General features: G+C 33.6%; 1 protein-coding gene across 1 annotated transcript in view; it reads right to left on the reverse strand.

The window, feature by feature from the left end:
* Positions 1–278: 278 nt before the first annotated feature.
* The window catches only part of Gprk2 (G protein-coupled receptor kinase 2), a 46712-nt gene continuing 26726 nt past the window's right edge, over positions 279–20264 (reverse strand). The window contains exons 3-14 of the mRNA XM_085202843.1: positions 10714–10826; positions 6331–6478; positions 5815–5914; positions 5451–5556; positions 4825–5014; positions 4333–4465; positions 3676–3811; positions 3440–3580; positions 2668–2871; positions 2291–2474; positions 1753–1850; positions 279–1234 (exon numbers count right to left, since the gene is read on the reverse strand). Of these exons, the coding sequence (XP_085058969.1) occupies positions 1136–1234; positions 1753–1850; positions 2291–2474; positions 2668–2871; positions 3440–3580; positions 3676–3811; positions 4333–4465; positions 4825–5014; positions 5451–5556; positions 5815–5914; positions 6331–6478; positions 10714–10826 (1652 nt within the window). The 3' untranslated portion in view covers positions 279–1135. The remainder of the gene's footprint in view (positions 1235–1752; positions 1851–2290; positions 2475–2667; positions 2872–3439; positions 3581–3675; positions 3812–4332; positions 4466–4824; positions 5015–5450; positions 5557–5814; positions 5915–6330; positions 6479–10713; positions 10827–20264) is intronic.

The following is a 20264-nucleotide window of genomic DNA, read 5'->3' on the forward strand; positions in this document are numbered from 1 at the left end:
ATTGAAAACTGATGCAGGTATGTTTAAATCTTAAACTGTAATTCACAGAAGGGTTACTCATGATTACATTACAGAAAAAAAAATGAAGAAAGAGTAAAATTTGTAGTCCAGGGACGTGAAAAACCATCACAGGGTGTCGGTTTTTGCGATATTTTTTAAAATCAATATAATATGAAAAATACATGACAAAGATTTTTTTTTATATTTTTCTCATAACTGTCACGACTTGGTCTATCACCTGGTTTCGTTTTATCGTTGGCTCCTGGGACATCCTGTATATCTATTTAAAATAGGTCATTCCAAAACTTAAATTTAATGTTATCATTGAAATTTCAGTTTGTAGCTCACAATTAGGCTATTAAAGACATTATTTAGAGTAATAATTAATAATTTTGTAGTTCCTTGTAATATCAGTGTCATTATTTTGCGTGAAGACGTTTGTGTAATTATTTCATGTTTCATATATCATGACTGTCCGTATATATGAATAGTATTAAATCAATAATAAAACTAAAGCCTAATAAAGTAAACAATTTCAGTAATACTTTGTACTATAACAAAGACAATTTATGACGTCACAACACATACCTAGGAGACCTGTGTAAATTTGTATGTATGTACATAGTAACTATATGGCATGTAATGTTTACTTATGACGTCACAACACAACTAAACTTATGTGTGTCTATAATGTAGATAGTAACTATACGACATGATTGTGCATGTGTGCGTATATGGGTGTGGCTTTGACCAATTTTATTCCCACATGATTGGCTATTTCTGGAGAAGTGGACTTAGCTTTAACAAATTTTGAGTCCATATGATTGGTTATAGCTGAATAACTGGTTGTGGCATTCGCATTAACGAACGCTTCGGACGTGTGTATGGGCGCGCTTATGGAGTTGAAAGAATTCGTATTTAGTATGGAAGTGGATGTAACTAATGCCACCGCTGTATCCTGATTTGTTGTATTTAGAAAAGTAGGCGTGTCTGCAACCATTGGTGGGTCAATAGGAGTGGGCGTGACTACAACCATGTTTGATTGTTTTCTATGATTGATTCGACAAAAGGGCGTTATTTCAACCATGCTTGTATGTATTTGTATGGTCGTGGGTGTATCTGTGGGCGTGGTCGGTCAGCTGAGGGCGGGAGGAGGAGACGCGGGCTGTAGCAAGTGCTCCGGTACAGGAACAGCTCTAAGACGCGGTGGCACTTTCTTTTGGGGACAAAGTACCTGTTAAAAAATAAAGCTTTTTTGTTATATATCATATTTTTATTATGTAATAATTTTATTGGGCATTGTGGGTGGGGCAGTGTAGTCTATGAGGGAAACTGACTTATTTTCATGTTACGGCTTTGATAGGACGAAAAACCACGTTGAGTTTCGCGACTCAATACACAGTAGATTTAGAATAGCGTAAGGGTACACTTCATTCACATTTTCTGAGTTGAACTTATATGTTGCTAGCATCTCTGCAAGGTATCTATCTGTCTGTAGCATTTGAGAAAATCATAATAATCACTCGTAATTGTTACGGAAATTTGTATAAAATCTATACAGAGATGTAAGCATACAAGAATTTCATATGATAATAAACATATAAAAAATTCTACGTAACTCGACAGTATTTGAAATATTAAAACAGCTTCAAGTTTTTTCTCGCCAAGCTTTCAGAAGGAGGCAAATAAATAATAATAATAATTTCGTCTAGTTGCGGAAATGCTCTCCCGTTATTATAAATAGATACTTACCCGCCTAGCAAATAAGAAGCAGCCAGTGTCATCCTCAGGTGCGGGCGCGTCGGGCGTCAGTTGCAAGTCCGCCGTACGACACTCGCGACCCTCCTCATCTGTAAAACATTATTTAATTTGTCTTATTAAAATGTAAAGTTTCGCATGCTTGCTAGTTTTCTAGCATGAGGCTTTGTTGTTTGCGGGGAAGCCCAAGAAGTCTCTGCATGCCGCCTTTGCCTCGTCCACTGTCATCAACCTCTTCATACATGCCTTGACCCCTCATGTTTTTAACGTGACCTTCCTCCAATATCATCAACAATGTATTCCCGAAAGTCAACCGAGGTTTCCCCCTGCCTCTCTTATGTATTGTATAGAATCTCTTGTTACTAGAGCGAAAAAATTAAAATAATCAACAACAACTTTTACAGTAAAACATTGTTTTTGAAGAATATAAAATGAGTTAGTATGTAAATTGACAACCTCAACTTTACATTTTACATTATTCAAAGAATAAAAAATTACCAACTATCAACTTTATTAAAAACAATCAACTCACCAGCACAAAAAACATTCAATTCATTAAAACAGCCAGTTTCAATCATCTCCCTCTGCCACGGTATACTGACACTGCCCGTGCTGAACTTGCCATAGAATGTGTCATCGCCGGCGTCCAGGTTAACACCTTTGACGGTCGAGAATTGTTCTATATCAAGCACATCCTTCGCGTATACAGCGTGTGGCTGAAAATATATGGCGAGTGTTAAATAGTTTCAAAAATGTTATCACAGATATAGTAAGTTACATTTGAAATGGTATAAAGATCATTGTTATCATAAAATTTAATGACTTGATTATTTAATCAAATCATTATATTAGTCTTATCCTTTTTATTACCCTAAAAACACCAATAACAAACTACCAAAAGTAACTCACATCAGGCACAAAAGGCGCATCAACCATGCCCGCCTCTAGCCTGGCCCAGTTGAGCCTCGTGAAGAACCGGTGCGCCTTGACGAGGCTGGCACCGCGACGCCCTCCACCCGCGCCCAGCCGCCCGCCCGCGCTCTTGTGCAGCAGGGCCGAGCACAGCGAGCGCGCGCACTCGCTGAACTTGCCTGAATATTTCTCTTGCTCGTGCTGAGTGACACGTAGATATTGGGGTTAAAGTTAATTGACGTTAGCCCTCTAAATGTATCATTGTAACTTAATTAGATTGAGTAATCATAACGTTTGTATAAACAAGCGTGCTTAAGGAAACTCAAGAGCACAAAGCGCCCACGCTCTTGAGCATTAGAGCCGCGCACAAGGAAAGCGCACACTTGCCTAAGTATTTCTCTTGTTCAAGTTAAATGAAACATTTGACGGGTTGACGTTAATTGTCGAACGAATTGTTAATTGTTGACGAAAAACTGAAATACACTAAGAATAAGAATTAAGTTAATCGATGCTAGCGCCTACACGACATCTATAGGTAACGAAACAAAGACCGTTAGTAATTTTAATTCTTCACGTTAAAGGAACTCATTCACAGGAAAAAAACCTAAATATCTGTACATACGTGCAGAGAACGAGGTTAACAGAGAATAAATTTAGTATCTATATTTACACGAATTTTATGCCTATTAATAAATATTTCATTTATTTTATTTTTTTAAAACATAAATGTAATAAGCGATAAATGTTAAAATATGTTGACATATATTACCTTAACCCTTCTATCGACCTCTTCCCGTTTGACCTTCTCTTTGCGCGCCCTGAACGGCGCCCGTCCCTCTATCATTTCATACACGAGACAACCAAACGAAAACCAATCCGGACTGAATGTGTAACGCTCGTTGTCTATTACCTGGAATAAATTATAAAATATTTGTCTATAATTCTATATCATATTATGAAGCTTGAGAATTTGTTTGATTGAACACGCTAACAAACCCCACTTACCTCGGGCGCCATGTACCCCACCGTGCCCACGCGGCCGCGCACGCTGCCGCCCTCCGGCACGTCCATCGCCAGCCCCAGGTCCGAGATGCGCACATGCCCCGCGTCGTCCAACAGAATGTTCTCTGGTTTGCAATCTCTGGTGAAATAAGCTATTATGTATATATGTATTGTTACTATGATGAACGAATATATATAAACATTAAATTAGCTGGATGAAAGTCCCGGTGCACCGATTCAACGACACATCTAAAACGAGTTGTTATCGAAAAATAAGATGACGGTCACACATCCACATACGTAATTACACATCCATCAACAGGGGTTGATGGAGGAGGGCCTCCTAAACTATGTAATAAAATCTAAGAATCTGAAGTACATGCACTTCTAATTCTAATTGTTGTATCATCATTAGAACTTGGCAATTATATGTGAAATATGGATGACAATACAGTATTATGGTGCATTTGAGCTGATGATGGAATTGAAAGATGCCTTGCCTACTAGTAAACACAACATTACACACAAGTTTATGTTAACATCCGCCTCATTAATGTTCTGTTGAAAAAAGTGTGTTTTTAGTTTTTAAAACCATTAATTTAGTATCGAAACTAGTGTAAACCTTCATACCACATTATTAATTCCACATTTCAAACAAACCTATAAACAATGCCCATTTTATGTAAATGCTCCAACCCGCACGCAACTTGCGCGGCGTAGAACCGCGAGCGCTCCAAACCGAGGCCGGTGTCAGCTCCGCACATGTTGTATATGTGGAATTTTAGATCACCACCTTTAATTTAAAATGTTATTAAAATGAATGTATATAAAATATATAAAGTTTATAAACTTAACACTTTCGTTTTCAAATTTTTTGCTGTAAAAAGTGATTAAAACTCAGTGGTAGTGCATTTGATTTCTATTTAGGGTAATGATTAATTGATTAATTATTTTTACTTTCCCGTTGTGATACCACTTGTGACTACATGCCAGATACAGCGTGAAGCTAACACAAATTATACAAATATAATATGTTATGTCGGCATTTTGATCTGTTTGTCACTAATTTTATATTAATTGTGTATATTTACTTTTTAAAATATCTATGAGATAAAAATTATTTAATTTTAAAATATACTTATATCCACTCACCATTCATAATGGTCAACACAAGACACAGGGCGTCCTTAGTTTCGTAAGCATAAGCTAAATTCACAACGAATCTAGAATTGATTCGCTGCAGTATTTGTTTCTCTGATAACACCATCCCTTCGCCTTTTCGCTTCTTTATTCTTTTCTTTTCTAATTTTTTGCATGCGTACATTTTACCCGTTGCTCGAACCTGTTGATGAAAAATTTAAAAATAAAATTATTAATTTGTAATATTTATATTAATAAAACTGTTATATGTCTATTAAAATCAACAAGTACATTTTAAAGTAAACGTTTATTAAGAAATTATTAACTTTTTCTACATACGATTTATACACATATAAATTACGTACGCATTTACGTTCTTATAATTTTTCTTAGGTTTCATTGTAAAAGGTTGCACAAAACTAGCTTTTCTTTATAGATCTGATTATCCGGATTTTCGATTATCCGAAAGACTAACGACAACAAATATTACTTAAGAATAAATATAATAAGCCAACATAATGGCTTAAACATATAATTTTAATAGTAAACATTTTTGATTTTCTAATTACAGGTAATTCTTTAAAGATACAGATCATATAAAAAAATCATGAAAAACCAAATAACCTCACTAGTCTCACCTGACAAGCGCAAACTTCGCCAAAACCACCTTTGCCCAACACCCTGTACATCCTGAAGGTGTTTTGGGTGACCGGCTGCGCCTCGAGCCACTTCCATTGTAAATATCTGAGAAAGTAAATAGAATATAACATTGCAGTTTTTTCTATTACAATTTATATATTAAATAACTCCTATTTTATATAGCGACGTAAAATACGCGCTGTTTTGTCAACCATGCGCTAATGGGTGTTTGTGTGTTATTTTTTTTTAAAAGTCCTGTGTTTTACTTCATTAATATAAAAAGTTTTAGCTTTCTATAATAATTCTTCTGCACCTTCTGGCTATACAAACTTTAAATATAATTTTCAAGTCATTTATTGATACCTGTGGAAATACATGGAACGTTCGAACTCCGCGAACGGACTGCCCGCTAGGAAGCTTTTGACACATCGTATACATTCGCTGAATATGTCCTTGGCACCGCCTGAAATCAATAAAACAATTTAGTTATTAAAATGAAGATCAAAATTAACTATATAATCTATGTAAGCCTTTATACGGACTCTTAAATTAAATAACTTTGGACACAATTAATAAAATAAATAGATGTCAGAATTGAAACTCCCAGAGAGGAAGAACTATGGACTCGGAAAGGACCAGCATTAAATTAAAAAGAGAGAGAAAAACAATAAGAGAAAAAGCGTAAGACCAAAACGCTGTAGTGTATTTATTATTTTTTTTGTTTCTTATCGTTTATAAGGAAAATTTCAAATTACAATTTGACTTAGATACAAGTTTATTACAGCAAACATTACGCTCTAAGCGTTATGTGTAGTGAACGTGGTCATGACCACATCCACTTCTCCCTAAGAGGCAAACAGTCATTCACTCATCTCTTACCTTCAAGTAACTTGCTCGCGTCATCTATGATGTCCGATGGCACCACATCCGTGACAGCCTCTCCGTTCTCCGTCTGCAGGTACCTGCTGAACACGTCCGCTGCGAGCGCCACTCGATTCTCGTCCACTTCGACCTCATACCTCTCCGCCTGGAATATATTACGCTCCATTTTATAATATTTTAAACCGTTATTCACACACTTAAGACTAGAATTACGAAGTGATCCTATAATAGTTTATTTTTTCTTTTTTAATTACGGAACCCTATAAAGTAATATCTGCCATTACTAAAAGATTAAAAATGTATCGATAGATATTTCTATTACAATTTATATATTAAATATAATAAAAAATATTTCATTAGACGCGTAGTCACCGATCTGTTTGTCATCGTTGCCATCGCAAAAGCTATTGAGGCGTTCACAATATCTAATATGGCACTGAAGCATTTAAACATGAATAATAGCTAAAGCCAATATAAAATAACATATGTAGGAATATATATTTCTCGAACAAAAAAATAAGTATTACATTTAATAAAAACATTTATTGAAATAAACTAATGTTTTTTTTTAGTTTCACGGTGTATCCAGCATATAGCAAGCAGGGCAGGCTGAGTGAACCTAGTGTTAAGACACTTCGTTCCTCACGCACAATTCAATTTTCGAATTATTTCGTGTTGGGTGGCGGAATTCAACATCGCGTTTTGTCTTGATTCCAGAGCGAGGAAATTAAAATAATTCACTACCCACATTAGTGGAGATCGAACCCAAAATGGTTGCATTCATAATCAGACGTGCCACTGCGCTATAACAACTGGTATAAGTAGATTATATAAAAGTATCAATTATATTATAGAAAATCTATCAAAAACTATAAAGAATATAAGCACAATCGTCCATTTCATGGGGGGTCCATGCCCATTGCCCGTTCCATGAGATATCGATAACAATAGAACTCATATAAAGGGCCCGTTTAAAAGTGCGTTACATAGATTAACGACTTCACGAGTCATTAGCTCAATCGCTCAGCCGTCTATCTGCTAACTGACAGAGTGCTACATATAGTACAATTTTCACACTAGTGTATGTGCGTGGCGTTGCTTGAATTTTTGGTTTTTTTATAATTTCATTATTCAATAATATTTGAATTTGTTTTAGAAAATAAAATGTCAAGACTTTGAAACCAAATTCCAGATGAGATGAGAAGAACTATTTAGAATCACATGGATACGGGTGACGGGTATTGACGGGTGGAATTCTGAATAATTGTACTCTTTAACTTAGGTGCCAATAGCTACTCTAGCATATTTCTTTTTAATCCGCTTTAGTAATTAATTAATTGTTCTAAGAAAATAATAATTAACTAAATATATAAAATAAATCCGCAAAATAAAACTTATGATAAAACTATAAGAAGAGAATGGGAGAGGGAGAAGGGAGAATAAAATATTTTTGTTAATATAATAAGGGAGAAGGGAGAATGAAATATTTTTGTTTCCTCACCATGATGAAAAGACAAAACACGGCGTTCTGATCCGCCACTCAGAAAATTACCTAATAGAAATCAGGGGGCGGAGTGTCTCAACACTAGTTTTACTCAATATAACTTGCCATAGGTATGTAAGATACAGCGTGAAACAAAAATGAGAAGGAAGAGAATTCTAATGCTTATCTAGTTCGTTTGTGAATAGCTGTGCAGGGATTCATAGAATGTAAATCTCGTAGATCTTAAGGAATGCTTTGTTGGAATATCTTAGTGCGGTATTCTAAGCTTTTGTTAAACCAAAATAATATGTAAACTAACTATCTCAATTACATACTCGTAGCATGGTCGCTGGTACAAACTAGTTACTTAATAAATAAAGTTTAAATGAAGATATATGTTGGTATGAAATTGAAAATTTGACAACCCTTCGCGCGGTAAACATCAAGAACGATATGATACAATATTCCGTAATTAAATTTCAAAAATAACAATAATAAGTGGTGGCACAGCGGCACAAAGTGTGACTAAAAACGCAACTAGTTGTGGGTTCGGTCCCCATTCGAGGAAATGAAATATTTATTTTAATTTATATTTCCATCTATTCGCTCCGGTATAGAGGTAAAGCGCGGCGTTGTGTTACGCCACTCAACACACATTTCCCTCTTCTTACCCAGCTAAAAATGATTATTTTTAAATTCAAAAATAAAGAGATTGTTAGATATCTACACGGATCTCATCTTTCTCCATATGCTCTCTAGAGACAATGTAAGCTCTAAGAGGCCATCACCGGAAGCTCTAATAAAGCAATGAAATAATAGGTATTTCTAATTAATTTTTCAACTCATTTTACATTCATTATTATAAAAAAGTAAAAAATATTATAGTTTTTCTACGAATGGAAATCGAACTTACGGCCCTAGCATACATATAGCTTCATTACTAATATTGTGTATAGTTAAAACGCACTTGCCCCAACATATTAAGCAACTATACCGTTTAACATTATCATTCCACACATGAATGCTTTGATTCGTCGTATCTTTTATCAATAATCAATACAAATATTTACTTTCACCGGAAATAGAACCTTAAACATTTAAGATTTACTATTATACACAAATATAAGTAAATCGTATAATAAAAAGTTTTGTTCTTCTTAATTTTTCCAAGCCACGCCATTATGCCATAAAATACTTAATTATATTTTACTTATTTATTCATTGTTATATTAAATGCAGCATAATTATCAAGCTTTAACTGAATTATCATTGTTTTGTAGTGCGTTCCAATGTCAAAGATGCGAGTGGGCAGTTAGTTAAATCGATGTTGCAACATAATATGAGGCGCGATAGGAAATTCACTTTGATTTCAATTCATGAATCGCAACCAGTGAAAACTTGTATTTTTAAGTTCACGCTGTATCCCGTATATAGCAGGATAGGCAGAGGGAACGTAGTGTCAATATTAAAAAACTCTGTTCACTTCTTCCTTTTTTTATATTTCTTACGATCCCTCTTTCATTATTTTCTAAATGCAGAAAATATTTAGATATTTACGAATATCTTAAAAAAAATATATATATTAGAGAAAGTCGAGCAAACCTTAAAAGATACCTTAGAGATATTGAATACTAAACAAGGTGGTCGTTGCGGTTTTGTCGTTATCTTTATTTCCTCGCTTTGATAACAAAAAAAAATGTCGAGTTGAGTTCCTGCCACTGAAGCAAAGCAAATTAGGTTGTGAGTGGGAGTGTCTTAACACTAGGTTTCCTCTGCCTATACTACTACATAAAATACAATACAAGCGTAAAGCTAAAAAAAATCAATAAACCATTTTCTACAGTATGCACTTTAATTTTATCACACGCTACTACAGCAGAAGTTGCAAATTGGCCAGTAGCAGCCAGCATACGAGTACATCAAAGATTCCTCCCCGACGCGACGCCGAGCATGAATCATATTACCGCGCGGCTGCTATTGAAATATAACTTCATTAATCAATTGTAACTGGATTTATAAATTAATTTAGTATGAGAGAAGAACTAACATGGCACAAAAGCGCGAACGGTGGTAGTGGGTTTGAATAAATATTCTGTAAAAAGAACACTAGCAACGGTCTGTAAAATTGTCCTAATTCTTATAGTACTCGTACATTTTATATATTTTTATTAATTATAAGTAATAAATATATTTAAATTATGTATTATAAAATGGAAATACATATTTGTATTAGGTATTTATGCTGTATAAATCTATATTATGTAAAACTCTTCTGTTACTAGGAGAAAAGGCACAGGCGCTAACATACTGAACTAAGGAAATTTAGGCATGTAGGAAATGTGGGAGAGCACAAAAAAGGATTTCTGGAAAATCCTATCCTATCGTAAAACAAGGGGATTTTTAAGTCAAATTTTCTGATAGGCGAAGTAAAAAAGAGGAATAATATGATGAAAACTAGACAAGGCAGTAACAAAATCAAGCAAATGGTCACACATTCATATAAATAGATTAACACCCACACAACAAAAAGAAAGTTTAAGAGATATAAGTGGAACGCGTCACGAAATTTCACCAAATGTTAACTCATCACAATTTATAAGTGAATTTTAAAGTTAGTTATTAGATACTCTTAATAAATAATTTAATTATAACAATTAAAATTGTGCTAATCCATAGTAGAGATTGTCCTCACCATCTTAGAAGTTAGGAGATACATGGGCAGAAAGAACCTAGTGTCTGGATTCTCAGTTTTACTTTCGAATCGAACCCACAACCGCAATGATTTCTTTAGTCACTTAAATATTTAGTCACTTCAATATTTAGTCACTTAAATATTTAATTTAGAATATTTAGTCACTTAATTTTAACTCTAGTAAAGTAAAATAAAAAATACCAACCGCATCTAGGAAACTGTTGTACTTGTGATAGTGTGGTCGGTTGCGTTCGCAGAACTGTCTGAACAGCAGTTTGCCTATAGGCTGCTGGTCCACCACGTAGTCATACTCTACATCTGGAATTAAATGAAATATATATTTTTAATTGACTTTGATGACAAAGGATAAAATTGTGAAATAATCAAAATTCACCATATAACGACGGACACGCCAAATACTGTCAAAATGAAAGTAATAAAAATCAACAACCCAGTCGATGTAGTCATCGACTGGGTTGTTGAATTGAATAGAAAGAAGTTGAATAGATTGAAGTTGAATAGAAAATGTAAAATTAATATTATGTACTGATTTTTAGGTTTCCATCATCATTTTTCGTTATATGTAGGTAACAGTATAGAATATATATACTATAACGATTTAAAAAAAAATTAAACAATTGTTGTTCAATTTTCATTAATTTTCACATAAAATATGTATGTACCTAACATGAAAAACTGACTGAATTTTTTGCTCGTTCTGGAACAAATGTAATTTTAAGTAAGTATCATTGTGGGTTCACTTTTCCATTATATAAAAATTTCATAATATCAAAGACAGCATTTCAATTCAAATCCGTACCGATCAAATCGTCAACCCCCATTTTATACAGACAGACACATTAATTTTTTAAAAGCAATAAAAGAAAATAAGAACTGTAACAACCATTCTTTCAACTCTTAAGTACCTAGCTATAAATAAAATCTTACATAGAATATACCACTATTAAGCTAAACAACATATAAGCATATGTAGGCAATAAATTTCGTTATAATGAAATTGTATGTTAATATTGAGAACAAACACGAATTTATTATGCATGTTATACGGTGGGGTCGAGCACAAAATGTAAGCTTAAAAATTTACAAGGCGCCTCTTGTATTGAATATATTCAAATATTATAAAGAACAATTTTAAAAAATATTCATTTTTAGGAGTAATCCTGACTACTAAATAAATCGGTCGTGCCGTCTAAAACCACCAAAAAAAACCCAAAGAATTACCGTATACTGAAAGAAATAGAGAATCTTCTTTCCTATCCCTCTGCCTATCCTGCCCTCAACATCCCTCAAAGATCTATTTAGTTATAAAACATTTAACCATATCACATCACTCATCCCACGCCATTCAGCCCGATAATTTGAAATTTAGTTCAAACGTCGACACTTAAAATTTCTCACAACTGGACACTGATCGAAGGGAGCTGTCGAGTGTCGGCCAAACACTTTTTAGGTCACCAACGTTAGCGTTTGGCAATTGTTTGTATCAATCGACAGCCCTATACAAATCAGAATATTGGTTTGTAAACAAATTTTAATGTCGGGCATTACGTCATACTGCATATTTAAAATTAAAGAGAGTTTCTACACTCGGTAAGTAATGTTTCTGTAAAAACATCAAAAGATAGCGAAAGGATTTATCCTCTTTAGACCTATGAAATTGCTTTTTAATGAACTAAAATTAGTCATATTATTTACTTTCGGTTTTGTATTTTCCGCAAAATTAAATCATTGCAAGTTAGGTGGACACATTTTATCTACTTGGACCGAAATGCAAAAAAAATGGTACTTACAACCGTACACTATAAATTATTCTTTTTTTTAACTTCATGCAGTATCCCGAACAAAACCGGGTACGCTATAGGAACCTGGAAACCGAAGGTAATTTTCCTTCTTTCATAAATCAATATATTATTATCTGATTATTATTTTTATTTCTAAAAGGTCCTGAGATAAAGTCTTTTTTCTTATTTTTTCTTCAGCATCACGCTGTACCTCTCATATGACATAGTAGGCGGCGGGAATCTAATTTAAAAACACTCCGTTCCCCATTCTCCACCGATCTCAACGCCGCAATTTGACCTATTGCCAGAGCGAAGAAATGAAAATATTAATAATCATTCCCCCGAGGGAGGATCGTCCCCACAACCATCATGCAGACAGACACTCGTTTGCACCACTGCGTCAAGACGGCTTTAGACAAAGTTTCGTTCAAAACAATATGATAAAGTAATATATAAAAAAAACAATGTATATATATGTAATGTATACTAGTATGGAAAGTTAAAGTAATTAGTTTCTAATTAATACCAATTGCCGGGGGACCGCTTTAATTACCGCACATCTTTTATAATTAAGTCTATGTAAGTAATTTACTTTTTTGCAATTATATAATTAAAATATTATAATAAATTTGTTATATTATACATGTGAAGTATTTATTCTCTATGGAACAGTATGTACGTTCGCTCGTTTTAATATGTGTTAATATGAATTGATATATATGTATTGATATGTAGGGAAGAGCTGCAATAAAGTCACTGTTTTTGAGGATTCGGTCGCAAATCAGAATTAGAGAATAGAGTGTTTTGATATTCCATTTTCTCTCTCTACGTCTACGCTACAATATACAGCATAAAGCGTGAAAGCTGATGAACTCAAAACATGATAATAAAAGCTGTCAAAATGCAATTAACTGAAGATCCATCTATTATTCTGCCATTTCATCTCTTAACCAAAACGAGGACAGCATAGTCTCGGGACAATATTAACGATGTTATAATTCCATATCCTTGTAGAAGTCGTAAACGTCGGCAGTTGTACTGAATACTTGGCTCCCATTACCATAGATAACACGGTTATATAATAAGAAATGAATTTAAATAAAATTGTGTATATTGCTATAAAATACTAAAAAATAAAACAAAATGGGTATAATATTTTCAGTTTTAATATATCTATATCTCCAAAATATGCAAATTCCTTATTATAATACGTTCGTTCAAATTAAAGAATTTTCATTTATAGCAACAAAGGTGTCGTTATTACAACATTTATCTCAAGTTCATTGTTTAAAGTGCTTAGCCATTAAGGGACGAATTCAAAGAAATTTAAGAGGTCTTTATTTGAAATGGCCAAGCTTAGAAATACAAAGATTTCTTTTTTTATATTTCACACTGTATCTAGCATAGCGGGGTAGGCAGAGGCAACCAAGTGTTCAGACATCCCATTTCCTGCTTTCCGCCCAATTTTCGCAGAACCCAACGCCGCGTGAGGTCTTGAGCGAGGTAACAAAAAGAATTTAGTCCTCGACTAAGAATCGAACCTGCAGTTATTACAATAACTATCAGGTCGCAATTCCACTATGCCACGACGACTACCTCATATAAAATGTAACAAGAATAATAAAACATAATATGATTTACGTTCGGATCACAGATTTAAAGTAACATTGCTATTCATAATGCATCAACAATCTCGCTAACAATTTTTCCGCCATCCAATACCATCGTACGTGTGCATCGAACGTTTCCTCTTCCTTGCATTTTACATGGAGAATAATATTTCTTTTCAACGATTTATTGCACTTACAGTGTATGTAGCATATGAAATATTTTATATTTAAAGGTAATTTTGATATGAGATCCGATTCATTCAGTACAGCGTCTGACTGTAAACGAGACGGTTGTGGGTTCGATCCCACTCGAGGGAATTGATTATTTACATTCCTCTTTCTGGTAAGAAGAAGCATAGAGTTCTACAACTCAACATGAATTGTTTGTTTGTAAAATTGGGCGCTTTGCCTCGTTACCAGGTGGAAATGTAAAATATTTCATTTCCTCGACTGGCGATCGAACCAAGAAACAGTCGCGTTTACAGTCACCCTGCGCCACGACTGGCCGTAAATATAATAAAAATAAAATAACATTCTATTTACAACTAGAGAAGAAATAACATTCCGAGTACCTACACCAGAATGTAAGTATGTATGTGAAATAAGAAATCGTACAAGCTTTTGGCTAATAAGCTTGCATTCGTGGACATGAAAAGTAAAAAAAACAAACAATTTTTATATTCTTCGCATTAACTTGTTAATAAACTCACAACATATCTGGGTCCTTGATCTTGTATCAAGTTTTATTTCATTTTAAATATTTCATATCAGTGCAAAGTGATTTTTTTTATTTAATTGCCGTTGGTCAATTCCGATAATAACGGCACTTTCGTACAGATAATATTTGCAAATGTTAAAAAATTGGGAAATAAAAATAAAAATTCTACAATAATGGCTTTGAATGCAGAGAACAAGAACGAAGTTTATAATTTTTTAAATGCAAATTAGTTTCAGAAGAGTTTGGGTGAAGTTTTGTTAGAATAACGCAAAGAAATTACAAGTGACTGTAGTCTGACTTTTATTAACATGCAATTAAAAAGTACAAAGGGGAAAATATATTATTGTATTAAATAAAGAAAAAGCGTGAAAATTTATAGAAAAAAATCACATCATATAAATATGAGATAGGTAATCTTTTTTTATAATAAAACGGGGAAATAATGTTTTTTTTACATTTGAATAATAATAGCAGAACACATCTTCACAAGAATGAGATCAATCGAGGTGTGTTGCTTGGTCTTTTCGAAACATCGCCCACCTCGTGATGGAATCTGTTAAATTTCATATGCCCGACAAATTTACTAAATAAAATTGCTTTCATCTTTACAAGTCATCCATATTTTTCCAGAGTGAAACCAGTGATATGACACTATAATTTTCTAACAATTATATATTTTGAACCAATTCACTTCAATCCACATAATAATTTAGAAAATATAGTAACGACAATTTCAATTCAGTGGCCACATGCGCCAGATAAAAAAACTGTTTTTACATAACACACTCAAAAATAAAGAATATTTCTATTATAACAAATATTAACTAAAAACACAATATTGACTAATTAATAACGAATAATAATATTGAATTGCATAGTCAGTTCATAGACTTACATTAGGTACCTAAAAAGCTGTTCAGAGTTTAAAAACCATAAAAAAATGGGAATAGTGTTGTACCGCAAGTACCATTTCACCTGCACCGAAGGGCCGCAACCAATAATAGACGATTGACGTCACGCATTCCTGACGCCGACGTCATCACATATCACTATAACAATTAACCTTACACTTTACCTCGGTAAGAAAATATTTACTGCTTTCCATTTTAGTTACATACAAAATTCTGGAACGGCTCGCCGCTCGGGTAAACTATGATAGAATATACTTACAGGTAGGTAAGTTTTTAAAGTCTTCAAGATATTTTCCAATAAAAGTAGTGTCCAAAATAAACGCGATTAAAAAAAGACAAAAAGAATTAGCAGATTTGGACCATTTAATTGTTTAGTCTGGTAGACTTTGTGAAATAAATTTTGCTAGATGTATGTGGTTGGCTTGGTGTATGTGGTAAAGAATCACTCTTATCTGATTAAGTGCGAAAGCAAGAAAAATTTCTTCGTTCTCTATTGTTTTATCCATTTTATAATAACTGTATCATATCATATTCCAAGGCCGCGATGTCTTGCCAAAAAAAAAATCATTATCACTCATTTCTTTGAATTGGAATCGAATCTACAAAAATACTAAGTTTAAAAAAAAATCCCTATCCTACAAGCCGCAATAGAATTTAGAATTGAACCTACAACCATCACAATGACCAAAAGCATCCAACTACTGACATACGCAAAAATACGTGATTCTTGTTTGTATCCAGACATTTTCTAGTAAACTATACAAGCCCGTCTCTTAGAATATATTTATCATGTATCGCGGACATCTACATAATATATGGATCAATCCACTCTTTATTCATAGTGTAATTTTGTAACAAACAACTCTGTTCGTACACAGAAGTTTATCTTGTGACTTTAAGCACAGTATTTTTTTATGTACAGATTTTTATTACTTTGTATGCACAGATTTTTTATTATATTTATATACAAATATTTTTCTGTAAATTGTTTACAGAAAAATATTTGTATATACGAATAAAATGTGTTTCTAATAGTAAACGCAACGGTTTAGGGTTCGATTTTTACTCGAGAAAATTAATCATAACCTCTCTCTAGTGACAAGAATCAGTTTATAATCTAGGCTAACTAACACTTAGCAGATATTAACACTGCAATTTGTTTTACTAGTTCTGAAATGAAACAATTTACGTTTATTCCAATCGCAAACAGCCAAAAACATACCTTAACTACGCCATATCCTTTTTTTGTCTTTTTAGGTTTCACGTCGTTTCCCACATATATTAAGAAACACAGAGAGAACCTAGTGTTTAGAAACCCCATTCCACACTCAACGCCGTATTAGATTATTATTATATTAGTTTCCATCTAAGTTTACATTAAATTAGCAATTCCATATACGAACAGATAATGCCAAAGCTTCCACTCGACATTTTAGTATCGAGACAAAGCTCAAGCAAAATCGTAACCCAGTTACATTATCATAATTAAAGACGTTGGCGTTTAACAGGGTCTCAGCGACTATACCATTATAGGAGATGGAGGAAAGATATTATGACGGTATAGGTCAGAGTATTAAGTGAAAAAACATTGAATTATTCAGGACAGGATATTCTCTTAGCCTAAAACTTTAGTGGGGGTGTAGATAATAATTATTATATTTTTTTTATTATTCACGTGGGAAGTTAGTGTTAAAACACTTCCGTTTTCCACTTTCCGCCGCATTCTACAGGCATTGCGTGAGTAACGAAACTCAACCCCTTTTGCTTCGTCATCAGAGGGTAAAAATGAAAATATAAATTATTCCATTACCCCAAATGAAAATCGAACCCATAACTGTTGCGTTTACTGTACACTCTTGTGACTTGTACCTTGTTCAAGGCTTTATTAGAATAGAGTAAACAATGATATAGGCCAAAAAATGTAACAAAAATGTATCTGCAATAAAAACGTTACAAAATTTCGCTGAGGGATGGTTTCTTAAGAGCTTCTGTCCTTATTGAAATTCTTGGCTTTCAATTATATATCTATATGATAATCGTAAAATATTGTTTTTCAATTTGGTAGGTACTGTCTATGTACAAATACAAAATTGTTGCGCCGGATAGTAAAAAGTCATATTGAACTAATTGAAAAGAAAAAGGTTTCTAATTACTTAAAAGACAAGACAAAAAATATTTTTTGGATTTTTTTTTATTTTATATACCTAGGTGCATACTCTGGGACACTGGATTACATCCAAACAATTAACATATGTTAAACAGTACTGGCAACTTTGTATGGAATCATTCTAATTACTATACTACAACTAGCGTACATCTAAAAAAAATCGAATCAAAATGAGAATCGAACCAACAACTACCGTCCAGTATTAACACAAAACTATTAGCTATTTTATTATGCAAACGAAGCCGCAGGTAACAGCTAATTTACACATAAATTGAGTTTATTCATCACGTTTTACGTAGACAAGTAAACTAGACTAGACGCGTGACGTTGAGTGTCACGCCTGTCTAGAACAATTTCAACACTGTTCATATTTTTGCAATACAAAACCGTACACCACTCTATGCATGTCACTCCTCGTCATCGTCACCTTCACAAATAAAATGTTATATGCATTTCTAGCAATAAAAACAATTATAGTCTATTCAAATGGCACTAGGTTGTCATTAATATATTATGAGCTCGTAGTGACGTAACGGCACAACGTCTTACAGAACGGTTGTGAGTTCGATTCCCACTCGGGAGAATGCATTATTTTTATTTGCTTGCTATATTAAGAATACCAACCAACCATTTATTATTCAATATCTTCAAGTGATTAAAAAACGGAATAAAGTGCTGCTGTTTCGCCTCCACCCATCCCGCATATTCGTATGAGAAGAGACAAAAAAAAGGACTATTGTTTTCCCTAAGACTCCGTGATATGACATATTCAGGGAATTTCTCGTATGATGCGACTGAACACACTATGCAGTAGTACTAGAGTAGGTATGGCCGTATACAGCAAGATTATTCTTGCTTACGAGGACTCGACTTGTACAAGAAATATTGACCCACAATGTATGAGCATCTGCGAATTGAATTCGTTAGACTTGCACCAAAACTGCTGTTTCGAGGTTTTCATGAGGAAACTTTTATCACAATCTTTCAGTGTTATTGATAAAGATAATAGCTCAAAGAATCTACTAGGCTAAGAAAGCAAAAACTTGGCGTGTAGGTAGGTTCCTAAGGAATAGAGAGCAGCACTTACAAGGATTTTCCAGATTCCAACGGGAACACAAACAAACGCCTTAAAGTTCAGCCTTAAGTGACTAGTAAGTAATAATCTATATAATGAAGGCAGAGGCAAGCAGAGTAGCTTAAGATATTAAGGGCTTACTGGAGAGCTGACCGGAGAAATGAAAATTAATGGCACTTGGCAGTAAAATTATGCAATAATATATATAATCATTTTATTTCTATTTATTTAGAGTCTTTATGTAACCAGCAAGATTTAATGTAGCCCCAACACCTTCCAACATATAAATAACTTCCTTCCTTACCAACATATAAATAATTTTGCTATAACCATAAGATTTTTTCTATCTTCTATTCTATATTGACGTAGTTCGTATACATTTCTAACTAACTGCATCCGATAGTTATGGGTTTGAAACCCACTGAGGTAAAAATATATTCTATAAATCCTCGATGTAATTTAAAAGAGTGGCAGCCATTTGGCTCTAGATATATTTGCCTGGCTTCTAGTGGCCACAACATTGAATTGATCTTTTTGTCTAAAGTTTTTATTTTTCTTCCCTAAGTGTTTGTTAGTAAAAATGGGCTCTCACGGCCCCCGTCTTTCCTACGCCCATGGTGACTTTAGATGGAACAGTTAATCATCATGCATGGGCAGAAAATAGAGAACGTTGTGATATATCAATATATTATTTCTATTTATGTCAGAAAATATAAAAAAACACGCGCGAGAAGGACGACATTAAATTTATACGCCAGTAGACTATTAATAACAAAAAGGAGACAAATTTCATATATTTGCCTAATACATTATACTAAAATTCGCGACATAAGTCGTCAAGAGACAAGTATCTACAAACAAACATACATATATGCATATCATTTATTTACAACGTATAGTTAGTTATTCGAAGCGCGAGGCTTGCGAACAAACGATGTGTGGTGCGGGCGATAGAATAGAACTGTACAAGCACAAATGTAAAATAAAGTAGTTAAAAAAAAAACAAAAAAAAATCTTTTCTGTATTTATATGAGTGGTAACCCCCGAAAAGTTTCACTTTTCAGCTCCTGGCTCCATCATCAGACCAACTCGACGATACCATATTGTCGCATAGGCTACATATAACTGGCCAGTTTTTATGATGATAAAATTATTAAAAGCTGGTGAAATTCTGTTCAATAGATTTTATTATCAAGTGGACCCAAAAAAAGCATTTTAAAAAGGTCAAATAAGAGTAAAATTAAGTAAATTATTAGTACCTTATTAGTTTATACACACTTAATAAATATAAATAAATTCAAATTAAATATTTTATATCCTTATATTTGCCCGCCCGCTCCCTCTTATCGCTTGAACCATAAAATCATACACGATAACTTTTATTGACTGGAACGCCCAGCGTCTTACGGCACGAACTTTGCTCATATGTAAAAGCAAATGGTGATATTTTTCGCATACTAAGCTGGCAATATA

Source organism: Heliconius melpomene, chromosome 19, assembly GCF_056956725.1.
Source record: "Heliconius melpomene rosina isolate 202511_hmr_F chromosome 19, ASM5695672v1, whole genome shotgun sequence".
In the NCBI taxonomy this organism is placed as follows: Eukaryota; Metazoa; Arthropoda; class Insecta; order Lepidoptera; family Nymphalidae; genus Heliconius; species Heliconius melpomene.